This window comes from Paramormyrops kingsleyae, chromosome 18 (genome assembly GCF_048594095.1).
Source record: "Paramormyrops kingsleyae isolate MSU_618 chromosome 18, PKINGS_0.4, whole genome shotgun sequence".
NCBI classification, from domain to species: Eukaryota; Metazoa; Chordata; class Actinopteri; order Osteoglossiformes; family Mormyridae; genus Paramormyrops; species Paramormyrops kingsleyae.
The window spans coordinates 11,747,399-11,765,073 of NC_132814.1; the positions used below are offsets into that span (position 1 = coordinate 11,747,399).

The following is a 17,675-nucleotide window of genomic DNA, read 5'->3' on the forward strand; positions in this document are numbered from 1 at the left end:
GGCAGATTTTAAATGAACTACAACTGGGCATTTAGTAAATGCCTGAGAACATGCTGTTTCACGCATGCGTAAGGCGTCCATCCTCTGTGCCGCGCAGGTTTCCTCCCACAGTCCAAAGACATGCGTTTAGGTTAACTGGCACCTCTAAATTGCCTGGCATCACGTCCAGGGTATGACCTGCCTTATGCCCCGTGCTGCCTGGTAGAGGTCCATAGTGACAATGTCCGGGATAAGCGCTTGGAAGTCGGATAATGCTGGCTTACAGTGTTGGGAATTTCAGGTCTAGAAGCTACAAATCCAGACCAAGATTTTTTTTCTCACATCCAGAGAGACAACGTAATAATGCTGATGGTATAATATGAGGTCAATATTGCAATATAAAACTAAAACGTGGACTATAAATCAGCGCAAATGGGGCTCGTTGTTGTAACACCTGTACATACCATTTCAGTACATAACAGGGACGTGCACCATTCAGAAGTGACTTGAGACTCATGTCCTTAAAAATCAAATTCAGTTCATAAATCGCTTGAAAACACGGTGCAGAATCGCAATTCGACTTTGAATATAATTTAATAGAATTAAAATGGAAATGGTTTCACATAAATTCATATACACAGTGTAACTGCAGCTTTAACAATACAGCTTAATATTTCAATATGAATTACCAAGCATGTTAACATAAACAGCATACACTGAATCCCGCCCATACCCCCACCACGTGATAACGAATATTTACGGAGGCTATGTCCCCCTGTTCGTTCATAATGAATGCCACATTTGAAGTTGATTAGTTATTTATTAGAATAAATAATTTAACTCATTTTGTGTACCATGGTGAAAGAGCACTTCATACAGTCGTAAAAGTGACACTATCACAGCCCTATCCATCTGACAACCCATAAACACAGGAAAAGCTACCGCATGCAGACTCCTCACAAATGATTACACACATGAACTGTTAAAAATGCAAAAACAATAAATATATCCTAATAATCCTTTAGGTGAGTGTATATACCAAATATTGTTAGAATAGGCTAAAACAATTACACAACTATTATCTTACCTTCATTCAAATAAAAAGTTCACTCACTAGTACATATATAAGGTCAATGTGTACATCTACCATGTTGGAAGCAAATCTGTTATGTAATTATTTATGTTTTGCTAGATTAAATGACATTCATGTGTTGTATAATTGCATTGAATTTAAATTAATTAAATTAATTAAATTCTTCTTACTGTCATTTCAGCATCTTACAGGGTGTGGCCAAGTCAGTTTAAAATCCAATTCATAAATTCTGAACAACCCTGGTAAGCTAACCAATCAAACTTGCTATGTGTTCAGTCACATCTTTTGACTTGGGAAAATGAATAACTCCTCACGACCAGCAATGGCAGAGAATCCAACAGAGGAGAGCATTTGAGACGGTGCCATCCAGGAAGTCAAGTTGCTTTTGCTGGTGATCATGAGCCCCTTGGACTCTCTAGTAATGAACAATTCATAGAGAAAAACAGGCTGGGGTTTGGGTGATATGATGGGCCTCTGTCACGGTGCGGGAAGGACGGGGGCAAAGGCAGATGTTGGGGAAAAATAAAAGGGCTTTATGCAAAATAAACAAAACACAAAGGGCAAAAAGAAATGGAATGCAAGGGGTCAAAACTAGGCAAGGAGAGCAGGAGAGAAACACACTACAATAACTGGACTGGGGACACTATACACCACAGATGAGGGAGCCGACAAGAGGCACCTGGGTGGAGGGCTGAAATGAAGCAGGGTTCAACGAGGACCAGGTGTGGCTCGGTAGCACCACACCACAGAGAACATGGGGGGAGAGACCATGCAGGGCGTGACATCCTCCTTAGTCTGGTGCAGGATAAATTGCCCTCAGTGCACCTTGCAGCTTCTGACAGCTCTGCTTCTATGCTACAGGTGGATTCTTGCAGATCATAAGTGATGCACATAGCCTCTGCAAAGCTGCTGTGTCCTGCAACTGTGCATGCATTGATCACATTTCTGCTGCACCATGCACACAACTACATGTCTAGCAGGAGGGGGTGCCTTGCATGACACTAAAATTGCATTGTAGGTGCGGTGGATGGAACCATCAACCATATTCATGTTTGCAGCCCCTTGAATGTCCAGGTGATATGCAGCCATCAAGGACATTATTATTATTATTGGGAGACAGCAGGTATCCTCTTAGCTAATGCCTGCTGATTCCAGTGTCGAATCGTCAAACCATGGCTGAGGAGAGGAATAACGCCACACACCAAAGAACACACACTGCTCTGGGCATGTGGAAGATGTGATTTTGGTGCCAACACAAGTCTTTGGGAGCTCTAAGGTTTCCCCCTGAATGCTGTTGTGCTGTTCTTGTTGTGTATCATGCTGCACAACATTGCAGTAATTATTTTATTTAATAATATTTTTGACCACCTCCTCAATAAGTTGTTTTAAGGCTTTTGAAAAGTGTTAGATCCTTTTCCTAATGCTGCTCACCATTCCGTTTTGTCTATAAGGAAGCAACATCACATTTTGAGCCCGTTTTTCAACAAATGGGTTAATTTATTTTGTTCATAAATATTGGTTGCTTTGGTGTCCTTTTGTTGTTTTTTCTAATTATTGTATATTTTGTTTTACATCTGTATATGTCTGGTGTGACAATCTTATAACATAGTTCACCATTGAAATACGTGGGATCGACTTTCCTGTTATTGACAGCCTGGGATATTCCTAGGCAGAGGCTGGGGAGGAGCCAAATACGGAGTACTACGGAAATTCGTTAGTTATAATTCTGGAATAATGGAGGGTTTTGGGAAACGCACGTAGACCTCGCTCGTTCTTTGCTTACGTCGTTATTCGCCAAGATCGAACGCTTTCGGGAAAACACCCCTGGTAGGCTGAAACAAAATCTTGGTCTGGATTTATAGCTTTTGGACCTGAAATGCCCATCACTGCTGGCTGAATGCAAAATTTCTGAAAACATTCAATTTTAAGTCGTGCACAATCAGACAGAAAGATAAAAGAGGAAGTTGGCTTCACAGAAACGGGCGGATTACCTTTTGTTTCACCATGGTTGGTTACCTAGCATATATTTTTTTTCTATCTGATTCGCTTTCAGCGCGGAGGATGTATATGGCAAACTCTTAACCGGGCTATAGTTCGGGGGGGTGGGTTTCACAATCTAGACAAACTTCCACGAAGATTGCACAGCATCAGAGTTTTCAGCTAAGGTTTGAAATGTACTATGCTCTTTTTGGTGTGAAGTGGTGCTTTACTTTTAGTAGTGTTTGCTGTGTTTCTTGAGGTGTCAGTGTTATGGAAGATGGCTGTTTTGAATCTTTTATTGTGGTCTAGCTGTGACTCTTTGGATTAGGATGCTGTGCTTGTGATCGAAAGGTCGGCAGTTCAATTCTTATGTTCGGCACAGTCATTTCAGCACAGCCCAATTTCCCCAGGGACTGGCTGACCTGTTTGACGCAAGTGCATGTCGCAATGGATAATGGATAAAATAGCCTGTTAAACATATTTTAAATAACCCTAGCTTTGCATGTGCGTCTTTGCCCGCTTTTAAAAAATGTAATTATTTCCTGTTTCGAGCAAATTGCAGGATGTGGGTGTCTTTGTGCTGCAGTTTTTCACATGCACGCCTATGTGGGGTCCGTCACTGGTACTCGATCAGCTCAGCAGCCCTGAATTTGGACGAAGCAGAGGTCAGGAAATTTGCAGGATGTGGAAAATAGTGTTCGTTGCCCTCGCCATTGTGTCTGACACCCAAGGTAAGTGTGAGAAAGTCACTTTGTTCTTCTCATTGAGCGGAGGTACAGGTTGCAGATGTGTTTGCATGCGGGACGCAAGTAAGCGCCAGCAAATGACAATCACACACTTTGATCTGTTTGCCTCTTGCTGCTGGGTCCAGCTTGAAAGGCAGTTTTACCTCTTTCACAGAATAACCGGTGCTGGGGTCTTAGCCTGAGGTAGCAGATATGGAAGTAGAGGCATATTATACCCTTCTGCATCTTTGTGTGTGAAATTGCATAATTTATCATTTTCAGCGGCTGTTTAAACCAAACGATGTGGCAGCTTGTCATCACGGTTATTGAATGATCTGGAAATTCTGCTTTTCTGTCATGTCCACTGTTTGTACTATATTATATTTCGGGTAATGCAAACTTTTTTGAAAAGCAATTCTACCATTGGGCTGAGGTGTTACAGGAAACCAAAAAAATATGTATAATGTGTCACAGAGAGAATAGTTTTAGAACAAACAGATCTCAGCCAAGTATCGTCTAGACCTCGCTTTCCCAAAGTGGGGGGGGTCATGAGAGGATTTCCAGAATGTTTATAACATATTAAAAATGTGGAAAAAAAAAAGTTCAGTTTTAACCATAACTGCAGCCGGTCATTGCTATAAATTCTACAAAGGGGGATTTCCTCTGTCAATCTGCAAAATGAGGGTTATTTCAGGGGGCTGAAAAGTTAGGGGATCCATGACCTACACTAGTAGTTCTAAATCACCCCCCCCCCCCCCCCCCCCGCCAGAATGTTTTCATTCCAACCCACCCTACTTTCAACCTGCCACCTTCATTATTTGCATATTAAGGACAATATGAGGCTGATTAAGGTAGGGTTGGAATGAAAATATTCTGGCGGGGGGTGACAGGAACAGGACTGAGGACCACTGGTCTAGACAAAGTCACAGAGAAGTGAATTTCAAGCATTTTATCGTCATTGTATTACACACTGAATTTCCTTTTATGACAACCCCAAGGTGCATAAAAAAACACAGAGGAATTCAACACGCTGAAACGTGTCTGTGTTGTGTTCAGACTTCCAATAAAACCATGTTGAAGCAAAGTGCGACCTCTTTGTATACAGTGTTAAATGTTCAAACAGATTATTTCTAACCAGTAGAGAAAAGATGTTCAAGAGATGGCAGATCAGTGTTCACAGTGGCCTATGGTGTTTTTACACCTCGCTGCAGGGCTTTTTTGGTAGCTTTGGTGCTGCTGCTGCACCACGCTGTCATGGAGTAAATCGAGATGCTCTCTAGCACATCTGTAAAAGTCAACCAGCAGCTTCTGGGGGAGGTCAGCCCTCTCGCGATTGGTCTCGTTAGTGGTCCCAAAGTCATGAAGTTTAATCAGTCAAATCAAATTTTCTTCATTCCACCAATTTACTTAGATGAGAAAGCTGACCCATAGCAGACGAAAGCCATCCCAGAAGTAGAGGAGCACTAACTGGCAGAGTAAAAATCCGGGGTTATCCTTTGCTGGACCGTTGGCTCTCAAATCACTTTCCCACGAATTGAAAGATTGTGTGTCTGAGAGAGAAGCGGAGAGGGAGGGTAGAGTGTAAATAGCTGTCTGTAAGTCGAGAAGGAGGAAATAGCAAGTGAGATTGTGTGTGTGTGTCTGGAACTTGTTGCTTGAAAATGTGTGTGATCGTATGCAAATCAGCATTTCATAAATGTAATTATTAGTCAATATATGAATGCAGGGCATGTTGCTTTCTGACTGAAAAGTGATTGGGTCGTCCCTCTCAGGAACCCAAGAACCGTGCATGACCGCAGCGACGGGGGCAACAGTGACGCTCCCACTGAATTACCCAGACTTAAAGATGGATCATGAACTGATATGGAAGCACAACTTTACCACCATCTTGAAGAGGAAGAAGCAAAACGTCATCTTGGGCCAGGAAAGCAGTATGATGTCAGATGGCTCATTGAGGCTCATTGACCTACAGTTAAGCGACTCGGGGAGCTATCAGGTGGAAGTCTATAACTCAAATGGAGTATTTGTCAAGCTATCATCTGTGACCCTGTGTGTCATGGGTAAGTGAGAAGGAGCACTTTCTCTACAATTACTGGGTAGCAGGCGGCATATTGGTTCACAAGCTGGATTTGAAACAGCTTTGAATTCTTGGAGGGGTTGAGTGATGTGGTTCCGTTGAGCAGCATGTTTAATTCCATTACTTTTTAACTGTGACCTTTTGGCCTTATGTCTCCTAGAGAAGGTGTCAGAGCCTACAGTGAACTACACATGTAGGATACAATTGGTTCTTACCTGCCACTTGGAGAAGAAGCCAGGCAATGTGACATTTGAGTGGACTCACAATAACGTCATGGTGGAGGGGGAAAATGAGGAAACACTCAGAGTGGACAGGAAGTCGGCATCCGGTACATTCTCCTGCAGAGCAAGGAATGAGGTCAGCGAGGAGAGGAGCCCCAGTGTTACTGTGACGTGTGGTGACCTGGGTCCTACTATCTCCACCTTGAATCGACAGACGATTCCATCTGGTTACGACCTTCCTACCCCTTGGCTAAAACCACTCCTCCTCTTATCCGTCTTCTGCTGTCTCTTAATGACATATTTCTAAATTCGATTAAAAAAAAATTATGAAAAGCCAGGGCTACAGTATATTAGTGGTAATGATTTAGAGTATTTTTGTTTTTCCTGTTAACTCCAGCACCGTCAGACCTGTGTTTGTATCTGTAGGGGCTCTGTCAGGTGAGCAAGCCATTCATTTAACTTAACCTTATTTACAGGAATATAAAATTAGCTTCTGCTTTTTTTCTCGTGTGCTCTTGTCTGTAGGCGTTACCACAGCCTGTTTCCTTCTTTACGCTAATGCCAAAAAAGTTCTGCTTTAATTTCATTCCCACGTTTTTATTCAAGCCATCTCCACTAATATACTTAAATAAAACCCAATGGTCCCATTTCCCACTTACAACATTCTGTTCACCCTCCTGCATGGAATCTTCTAGCATTAGCACAGATCAGAAACAAGGGGTTTTAATTGATTTATGATCAGCAAAGACATTTCTGTGACTAATGTAAACTCACCTTGTGTAGGGCAAGTGCAGCATCACGCATAGGACATCTGGATTCATACTGAAAGCCCGTATATTTGGATATACTGTGTAACTCATTCTTATATAGGAGTGTTGATCCCTTCCCCACACGCACACACACACAGACACACGCACGTGCATGTGCGCACACACACAGACACACGCAGAATGCCCTGTGGTTGACAGATGAGGCTGTCCCTATTGTAGTTTTTTTTCCTTTTCACATGTCTTGCAAGCATATAAAATATTGGGCAGCATTAAGTTGAAAGGGTCCTCCTGTCATCTGAAGTTTTCACTAAGGCAGTGCAATAGCAGAATGCTCATGCAGTACAAATGACTTTTCTTACTGTGGTATTAAAAATTCTTATTGGTACTTAATGGAAAGCGTGATGTCAGATCATTATTTTAGGCAGTGTATTTAATTTTGACCTTCTGCAAGTTATTATGAGAAACTCAGCTTTAATTTAGTTTCAAAAAAGCCAGCGCAAAGCCCACATGCTTAACAGTAGTGAACATCAGTGGAGAATAAACAATATCATATTATTCAATCATGTCATTTTTTAATTGATAACCAGAGATGTTAGACATATTGCCTATAAGTCCTATTTTGTACTCTGGCGTTTTAAAATATATTCATGCACACACAAAGTAATACTGTAACTTAATCAAGTGAATTTCAACTGTGAAAACTTAACATGTTACAGTTATGAAGCTGTGAAAGGCAGTGCAAAAGAAAACAAGGCAATCTGCAGATATATTTGGACTAGGAAACGCCATTACCGATGATGATGCAGTAATAAAGAGAGGAGAGATATGGGCTGATATTAAGATATAGCAGTGCCGGTACTGCTTAATTTTTATTACGTATATGATCCCGCATTTGCGCTTGCGACACCCCGGCACGCGCCTCCTCTTTACCCCGACCTGCAAAACTACCGTTGAGTTGCGTTGTGAATCTGCGGTCGATTACTTTTTCTCAAGGACCCGGATGTGTGTCACACTAGATTGAAATTGAATTTGCGAAATGAATTTTTCGAGGTAGGATAAATGCTATTTCGAGTTACTGGAATTCAGATTCGAACTATTAAATTCAGATTCAGTTTTGTAATGCGGATAACTGCAGATTCAAATATACAAAATTCATATTCAGTTTCTAGTGGCACAAATAACAGCCCATAGGACAGGTTTTGAGACGCCTGATGTACCAAACTCAACCCGACACAGAATTCCAGATAAGTCAGATAAATAAGATTGTGCTCTTCTTAGCACGTTAGCAGTAGCTGCTTTATTGTATAGAGCTATTCACACAAAATGTGAAGTTCATGCCGACAGAGGACCCCTAGAATGATATGTGTAAGTCATCTTAAGGTGCTCTTCCACTGGCTTATAGGAAATGAGCCACATCCAAGGTGTACTGCAAAATGCTTGCAAAGAAGAAAGGGGGGTGGGGGTTGCTGAGGTACAATGCTGAAACAGAGACTAGATTAAATGAACTGTAACCCATATTGTCACACAAATACTCAGGATCCAAACACGCTTCTCCTGCTTGGGCCCATTTTCAAGAGAGATGTGCCACATGCAAAAGTTTATGTACCCCTGCTAAAAACTTGGATTTTATATGATGTTTTTCTGTCAACACATAGCAGTATATGAAAGATAAGGCATACCAAATCTATAGTCAATTAATTTACATTTATATGTTTTGCAGATGCTTTTGTCCAAAGCGATGTGCAAGTGAGGCAAATAGCACAAAATTGCATAATAAGATGGAAAAACTAGCTGCATGTTTTCGATTCCTCAAAATAGCCACTTTCTGCAGCAGGAAGTCACCTAATGCATCTTTGTTGTTGTTTTACCCTAGATAGTAACCACAGATGTAAGGTGCCTGTGGTTTGCTATTAGACTTCTGACCAGTTCATACATATGAGTTCTATGGAACTGCGATCTGGAGACTGGGCAGGCCAGATCATTGGCTGTCCTTTAATTTCCATCCTTTTTCATTTCCTTCTAAGATTCTTAAACAAATGTTGGTTGTTCTGAAGAATGAGCAGTTATCCAATCAGCTGTGATCGTGATCGAATGGCATGTCCTTGAAGTACGCTGTCACACTCCAAAATGCAAAACACCCGAACTGCATATTTTATCAGAATTTCCTTATGACCAAAATGAGGTTTCTTAGGCTCTGTATTACCTGGTGACAAAATGTCTTAGTTCAGTTATGCTTGTTTTTGCAGAAAATGCTGTCATTTACCTGCCTGATACACATACAGTACAGGTGGGCAGTCAAAAAAACTCTTTTTCTCAGACTCAGTGTCAACATACTAACTGTTTGTTATTATGTTGACACATAATAATATGCTTTGACAACCACGGCATGGATTTAGCAAAGATCAGCAGCTCTCTCCTACGTAACCCCAGATCATGGCACTGCTTCTTCCATGCTTAATTATAGGGAATTTCAAATTTTCGTTCATTAATTCAGGATACCAATTTCCACTCCTGTTAGTAAACACATTTAAAGCTTTCAGAGCCATTAATAAGACCACATTTATCTCCATCAAGATGCTCTTAAAAGTTTGCATCTCACCTTCTATGATCTACTAGCTAGTCCCAACTGGAGATCCCTCCATCATGGAAGAAATCTAACTCCATTTCTGGTAAGTAGTTCATCATATTACCTGTCAGGAACACCTTAACAAGTCTTACATCTGCTATCCTGCTCTGTGATCCCTCAGCTGATCTCTTGTGTCTTAATTCTGTCGAGTGTTGCACTTTACCTTGATGTGAATTGCTGTCTTATTAGATTCTTGTTATTTTTGGACCTTGTGATGGCTGCCCCCACAGCCACACAGCTAATTTGAAGGGAGGTATCATTTATGGTCATTTGTTATTCTATTCGAGTTTGTTTAGTTTAAGTTGCAATATATTGGTAATTAACATTTAATTTGTTTATGCATTTCTTTATTTGGCACATTTAACCAGTTTGCTAGATGAGGCACATTTGGTTAACTGGAATAATGTGTTGATTATTTATTGAGTTTAGTTGTTTCTTTTGATTTACCGTGTGTGGAGTGCAGGGGAGGATTCTTGCTGCTCCAGGCAAAAGAGGTGGCCAACAGAGGTGGAAACTACAGGTCCAGAAAGTACAAATCCAGGCCGTGATTTAGTTTCAACCAACCAGTTGAGCATAAAGAGTCACAGTTACAGAGTACTCCACTGGTTGGTTGAAACAAAATCCTGGTCTGGATTTGTACTTTCTGGACCTGAAATTTCCACCTCTGGTGGCCAACATGGAAGCTGGACTAAATGCAGGAAATTGGACAACTCCAACTGGCTCTTTACACATGACAGACCTGCTGTAAATGAAATAATTAAAGTTTCAGACAAGTGACTGATACTATACATTCAGCAGCTATGCAAAAGTTAGATATAGCAGATTTCTATGGATGGTGTTTTGTGGTAGTATTCAATAAATTAGTATGTCATTTAGTCAATGAAATTTATAACATATTGTAGTGCTAGAGAGATGGGTCACAAATAATGGAGGCCTTATCTCAGCATGTTCGTATAAATAGCCTAGAGCTGGGCGACATGGCCAAAAATGTTATGATAAAAATCATTTGATAATGATAATTATCACGATGAATGTCAAATCGTTATTTCTTTCCAGTTTACAAGCAGATTTTTACTCCTGAGTTTAAAGGTGAAGAAACCAGATGGTTAATTGTAGTCATAAACTATTCCTTATTGTCAGAATATAACAAACACTTGCCCAACAGTACTGATGGTCACAATGACGCATGTGGAACACTGTGCTCTATTTTTTGACCCCACTAGAGCTATTTTGTAACCACATGGAGCTCTGTTCGAAAAAGGTTCAAAGCATGCCCAAAAGGAAACCAAAAGCACCATGTGAACTCAAGAAATACTGCAAATGGTTCATGAAGCGTCATTTTGGTCAACATTACCAATTAGCATTTTGCATTTCACAAGTTCATGAGAAGTTGAACAGGTTATTTTAGTCAGTGCCGAAAAATCTCCACCACTGGCTTGCTTCCTGTCCTTTCTTAATGCTCTGTGGATTAGTACTGTGTGGATTTCTCACGGACTGAATTTTACTGTGGACTTTCCTTTTGGGTTTCACTGGATTACCCTTATCGGACGGACTGCTTTGGACTTATCTGCTCCTTCGATGAGTCGCCCTGTTGTTTTCACTGTGTTGTCTTTTGTTCGGTGAGGGTTGGACTCCGCCAGGGCTGCCCTTTGTCACCAATTCTGTTCATAACTTTTATGGACAGAATTTCTAGGTGCAGCCAGGGCGTTGGGGGTGTCCAGTTTAGTGACCTCAGGATTAGGTCTCTGCTTTTTGCAGATGATGCGGTTCTGTTGGCCTCATCGGACCATGACCTTCGGCTCTCATTAGAGCAGTTCGCAGCCGAGTGTGAAGCGACTGGGATGAAAATCAGCACCTCCAAATCCGAGACCATGGTCCTCAGCCGGAAAAGGGTGGAGTGCTCTCTCCGGGTCGGGGATGGGGTCCTCCCCCAAGTGGAGGAGTTTAAGTAACTTTGGGTCTTGTTCACGAATGAGGGAAGGATTTAACAGGAGATCGACAGGCGAATCGGTACGGCGTCAGCAGTGATGCGGGCAATGCATCGGTCTGTCATGGTAAAGAAGGAGCTGACCCAAAAGGCAAAGTTCTCGATTTACCAGTCGATCTACGTTCCTACCCTCACCTATGATCAAGAGCTGTGGGTAGTGACCGAAAGAACGAGATCGCAAATACAAGCGGCTTCAATGGGTTTCCTCCGCAGGGTTGTTGGGCTCTCCCTTACAGTTAGGGTGAGGAGTTTGGTCATTTGGGAGGGACTCAGAGTAGAGCCGCTGCTCCTCCGCATCGAGAGGAGCCAGATGAGGTGACTCGGGCATCTGATTAGGATGCCTCCTGGACACCTCCCTGGTGAGGTGTTCCGGGCATGTCCCACTGGGAGGAGGCCCCGGGGAAGACCCAGGACGTGCTGGAGGGACTATGTCTCTCGGCTGGCCTGGGAACACCTCGGAATTCCCCCAGAGGAGCTGGATGAAGTGGCCGGGGAGAGGGAAGTCTGGGTTTCCCTGCTTAGACTGCTGCCCCCGCGACCCGACCTGGAAAAGTGGTAGAAGATGGATGGATGGATGGATGGATGGATGGATGGATGGAAGATTTTGATCTATCATATTCGCATCCAAATATTTCGCAAACTTATGTCGCTTTTTTTGGGTCGTATTCGGTGTGAGAAGTCCTTAAGACATGCAGGCACATACAATTAATGTACCCATGACACTAACTTAACCCTGAACTTGTGCAGAGGGAAGCCCATCCACTGTCTCTTGAAGTTCTCCTCTAGTATCTGGAAAAACACTTTTGCCTTGTTCATTTTAAAACTCTTGTTACATAGTACCTCTCCAAAGTACCCAAAACGACCCAAAAAGTTTCAACACCAATAATTGACACGTGACGTTCTCAGCGTCCTCTGCAGTGGCTCATGACAAGTACGTGGAAAGACACACCACACCACAAATGTCATATTATATATTAGGTCACGGATGTGTTGAACCCACACATCCGCGACTGCGGCTCATTTTGGGTAGTGACCCGTAGTTTGGGAGCTCCTGCTCTAGTTCTCTGTTACACACAGCAGACACTATTAATAGCACATTCAAACTGAATTAACAATGCATTTATCCCCAAGACATTTTCAACTGCTGATTTTCCTTTATTCAGGTGAATATTTAGCTTTAAATTTTATTTTTAGATTTTTAATAAAAAAATTAAAAAACTACCGGTGTCCAGACCTCCATGACCTCATAGCTGGCTATGGCCCTGCCCGTATGTATTTGTTATTGTAAGTACTTGTACATCAGAATCTCCAACTCTCACACATCTGGCGTGACACTCACGCTTTCTGACTCTGAGTCCTTTTAAGGGCTAGAATTAAAGAGTACATTCTCTTTAAATTGCTGTTATTCTATTTCAGTTCTTCCAGACCACCAGTGGGCAGTAGATGAACTGAGCAGTTCCGCTCCTGCTGGTATTATATTGTGGAGCACCCGAGTGGAGCGGCTCTGCTCCTGCTGTTCTTATTTTCGAGTGCCCGTGTGTGTTCGACTCTTTCTAACTGCACTTATACCGGCTGCTCTCTGGTGTGATCGGCTCCGTTCTAGCAGCTGTTTATCGCCCTCGGGTAGCGGACTGTGCGTGGGGTGCCCGCTCCCATGGCGCTATGGATGCCCTAGACAGCCGTGACTGCTGCCCTACCTGCCTGGGTCTTACTCATTTGCGGGATGTGCTGACCAACCCGTGCCCGGCATGCAGCGTTATGTCCCTGGAGCTGCGTCGTCTACACTACACCTGGACTCTGATACCCTCCGTCTTCCCTCAGGAGTGAGGAGGAAAAGGGATGCTGCTGGCCGTCAACCTCCTCTACATGTCACGGTGTGACCCACAGTGATCCACAACCCGGGTCAAATTCGGGCCCTTCAGCTGGACCTTCTCAAACTCTCACAAAAGGGTACAACAGAATGTGTGGACCAACAGACTCAGCCAACCGTTTTTTTATTTATTTATTCCACCTACTTCCTTGTCAGGAAGAAGGATGGCAGCTCCAGGCCCATTCTCGATCTGAGGGGACTGAACCAGTACCTCAGACTCTTGCTATTCCAGATGTTCTGCCGCAGGGAGGCACCATGTCTGGTACATGGTTCACCATGATTGACCTCAGGGATGCATTTTTTCATGTTTCTGTTCCCAGCAGCATCAGCGCTTCCTGCGGTTTGCCTTTCATAGGAACTTCCCCGGTACCATACTCTCTCGTTTGCACTCTCCCTAATTCCGTGGGTGTTCACACATTGTGTGAAGATAGCCGTAGACCCCATACAGTGCTGGGGCATTGTGGTCTTGCCATATCTCGACGACTGGCTCCTGGTTGCACCTTCTGCACAGCAGGTGGCTTTGGGAACCCAGCAGTGGCTGCAGCATGCGACAGCCCTGGGTTTTACCGTCAACTGGGAGAAGAGCTCCCTTGTTCCCTCCCAACAGTGGAGTTTACTGGCATGGGCCTGGACTCCAGGCAGATGCTGGCCTCTCTTACTCCAGCCAGCAGCTTATACTCAGAACTCAGTTCCGCAGGGGCCTTATCTGATCTTACTCTGCCTGGTGGGGTTGCTGGCTGCAGCTCAGCCTCCTCTATCTGTGTTCCTTCCTACGCTGGCAAGGATCCTTGCAGTTGACTCCAGTACGAGACAGGCACACCCTTCAGGATTTCTCACAGCCGCATCGGAGCACTGCACGGGGAGCACTGCATGGGCAGTGCCCTTGGCACCCCTGCAGAAGTAGAGGGAAGTGGTGACAACAGATGCATCACTTCTAGGATGAGCCCCCTCCCCCCCATTCTGGGGGCACCTGGGGGCTGGAACTGTGTTCGCAGCACATAAATGTTGGAAGTGATGCCTGATTGGCTGATGCTTCAGCACTTCAAAGCAGTGCTGACCAGGGAGACTAGTGCTGCTTTGGACTGACAACACATCTGTGGTGTTTGACTGGGGAGATCGCGTTCCACACGGAGTCTTACCCTAACACGGCACCCCGTGTGTCTCAGCAGGGAGGTGGCCAGTCAGCGTGCCAGACATAGGACAGGGTGGAGGTGGACTCCGGCAGTCTGGAACCCTACTGGATGCGTACCATGTGCACTGCAGCAGCGGAAAGTGCTGATTTTCATTTCTGCATCCATGATAACAGATTAGAGCGGCCACACTCCCTGTCCGAGACGTGTGGCTCATGCCTCACTGCAGCGGCGCCTCATCTGGAGAGTGGGAGTGGTTTTCATGCGCGCGGTAAGTGGCTCTCAGCAAAAACAGACAGTTAAAACATCTGTTGATAGTCATACTGACATCATACCAGCAAAAATTCATCACTATAGTTTCAATGTCTAGCCTGCATACCATAGACATGAAAAAATATTAATTATTTTAACTATTTTTCTAGTTGTGTGTTATTAAAGGAGAAAGAGGAGGCTATATGTATACCATATAATCAGAGCTGCAAACCCAGTGTAGGCTATAATTATGTCAATTCCACACTTCATCTGTTGTTGTGAGCTTAGTTTTAAAGTGCACTGAAATTATTCATATTATTATTATTACAATTGAGTACACGCTTCTTAACCATTGTATTACATAAATTTATAATGAATTGAGATCAAACATTGTGTTGTTGGCCATTACCAAAGGTAAACTGAATGTAGAAAGACGGGGCCTGCAGTAGCAGCACGGCAACAGCCATAGGCGGTTTTAGACAGGGGCCAACAGGGGCCAGTGCCCCTGTACAACTGACACTGGCCCTTGTTGTGGGCCCTGTGCTGAAGAGATAATAATTCAAGATTCTTTATTTGTCACATGCATAGTTATACAGGTACAACATGCAGTGAAATGTATCCTGAACCGTAATTTATGAATTTCTTACGGTGATATGCACTGGCACGGACGCCGGAACTAAAACGACGCGGCGTTCCACACGGACACCTTAGAGCGCTACACGCTCACTGCTTTGGCTGGAGCTGTTTGAGCAGCAGCGCGATAAGAAGAAGAAGAAAAGATGAAAGGAGAGAGAAGACCTGCAGCGCGAATTTTGAAAGTCGAATAAAGTAAAAAAAAAAAAAAAGTTAAGTAAAGAGTCAGAGGTAAGCAATACGATTCAATTTCGTAACGTCAATGTTTGCACGTATTCGCGTGTTACTGTTGTTGTTCACTACGACAATGAAATCCAGTTTCATTAATTTAACATGCGCTTAATCCAGTCCCTCCAGGATGTCACGGGCATGAAAAAATTAAATGGTATGACAGTCATCCTTGGGTTGAATACACTATAATGATGGACTCCGTGAGTACCAGAAACTAAGCTCTGTTAGTCAGAGGGAGCTAGATTGTGATAAAGAAACGTTTTGGTCTTCGTTTTTTAATCCTGTCATGGACTGCATGCTTAGTGAATTGAGCAGACGTTTCTCAAAGACCAACTGTGAGCTGATGTGCAGTATTCGATCTCTCAACCCCAAGAGTTATGCATTTTTGAAAGACACCACTTTGTTTGAATTTGGTCGTCTGTATCATGCCAACATTGATGACCGGGAGGCATGAACTGCATCAGTTCAAGAGACTTTTGGTGAAAAAAATACAGAGTGATGTGATTCAAAAGCCATCCGATACAGTGCAGTTCGTCCGTTTCACTGAGCCGTACAAAGACGTATTTTACGAGCTCTTTAGAAATAGCTGTGGCGCTCCCAGTGAGTTCCGCCACTTGTGAGCGGAGTTTCTCCACATTAAATCTAGTAAAAACCTACCTACGGTCCACTATTACTGATGAGCGTCTTAGCAATCTTGGGGTGCTCACCATTGAATCTAGAAAGGCCAAGGCTTTGAACCTTGATTCATTTGTGGACCGTTTTGCAAGGAATCACAAACGCAGAATACTGTTATTGCAGTGTTACAGGCTACTGTGCTGCAAATGCTAGAGGATGAGAGACCATTGTATTTGATTTACATTTTTCTTTCTTCTCAGAAACAGAACAGAAACGGAACAGAAAAGGTGACTATGTTTAAGTTTCATGCTGTAAAAAAGTCACTCTAACAAAATAAATACATATCTACATAAATAAAAAAATAAAAACATAAGAAATGTCATTGTACAAAAAAAGTGATTGTGCAGAAAAAGAGAAACATTACTGTACAAAAAAGAAACAGTTTCAAGGTTTATTGTGCATATGTACAGTATGTGAAATCTTTTGTTTGTCTTATTGTTTAATGTTCATTTTATTTTGTTTGTGTTCCAAATGCATTCACTTAATTAAACATTATTAAACAATTAGATATTGCCCTCTTTTTTTGTCCTCATATGTGCCCCCCTGAAAAATCACTGGCCCCACCTTGGCCCCCCTGGTAAATTTGGTCTAGAACCGCCACTGGTCCAACAGCAATGCGGGTGGCGTGGGCTCGGTCATGGGCGGCGTGGCATGGGCGTGCTCCATGCTTTAGCTTTACGGCAAAATGGGTTCAGTGCCATCTACTGGTCAGAAACGGCGTGAGTCTATAACACTAAGCGCATGCTGAAGGAGATTTAGATTTCCCTGCTGTGGGAAAGTTTGAGTTTGTAATAGAGTAAAATAATAGCATAAAACTGTTTTAGTTCCCTTTATTTCTGTCATCATTTCCTTTTTTCCCTTGGTGTTTGCCGCATACTGTCACATTAAGCTGAGTTAGCAATGCGGTGCAGCTTGGGTATAGTGTCTGGGTTGACGTCAGTGGGTGGTATCGCAGGGAAAAATCACGAAAAGATGTGAACTGTAAAAAATTACAAAATGGATGATGTGGTAGTAACTTAATGGCAACATGTGAATGTGTATTCATGTATTTTCTTTTTAAAGATCTATTTGTACTAATGATTTCATGTTTTATTAATAGAAGTATGATCACTTTGATCGTCTGATAATTATTTCTTTAAATATGGCTAGTATAAAGACAGCAGATTTAGATTCCCCTGCTGTGGAGTCACTACGCTGACCATTCCTTTAATAACTACCGTATATGGTCGCTGAACTCGTGTGATACGAATGGGACAGAACACAATAGAGGGGTGACACAAGCCTCATATCACCAAGCACAATGCCAAGCATCAGATGGACTGATGTAAAGCACGCCGTCACTGGACTCTGGAGCAGTGGAAACGTGTTCTGTGGAGTGACGACTTATGCTTCTCTGTCAGGCAGTCTGATGGATGAGTCTGAGTTT

General features: G+C 43.0%; 1 protein-coding gene across 2 annotated transcripts; it reads left to right on the forward strand.

Annotated features, from left to right (window-relative positions):
* The first annotated feature begins 2,115 nt into the window (after positions 1-2,115).
* On the forward strand, positions 2,116-15,565 carry LOC111837935 (T-lymphocyte surface antigen Ly-9-like). 2 transcript variants are annotated; one of them, XM_072702331.1, is made up of 5 exons: positions 2,116-3,079; positions 3,615-3,783; positions 5,550-5,837; positions 6,015-6,211; positions 14,495-15,565. In XM_072702331.1, the coding sequence occupies exons 1-5, from the start codon at positions 3,077-3,079 to the stop codon at positions 14,525-14,527; spliced, it is 690 nt and encodes a 229-aa protein (XP_072558432.1). In that variant the 5' UTR covers positions 2,116-3,076; the 3' UTR covers positions 14,528-15,565. The 2 variants fall into 2 exon arrangements, with proteins under 2 accessions (XP_072558432.1, XP_072558433.1); XM_072702332.1 differs by having other exon boundaries at positions 14,498-15,565.
* The last annotated feature ends 2,110 nt before the right edge of the window (positions 15,566-17,675 follow it).

What these genes read in the sequence shown, in the direction of transcription:
- LOC111837935 (XM_072702331.1), top strand. An exon ending in CATTGTGTCTGACACCCAAG is followed by an intron (nt 3,784 to 5,549) that starts GTAAGTGTGAGA and finishes CGTCCCTCTCAG; the next exon opens with GAACCCAAGAACCGTGCATG. An exon ending in CCTGCAGAGCAAGGAATGAG is followed by an intron (nt 6,212 to 14,494) that starts GTCAGCGAGGAG and finishes CGTGTGTCTCAG; the next exon opens with CAGGGAGGTGGCCAGTCAGC.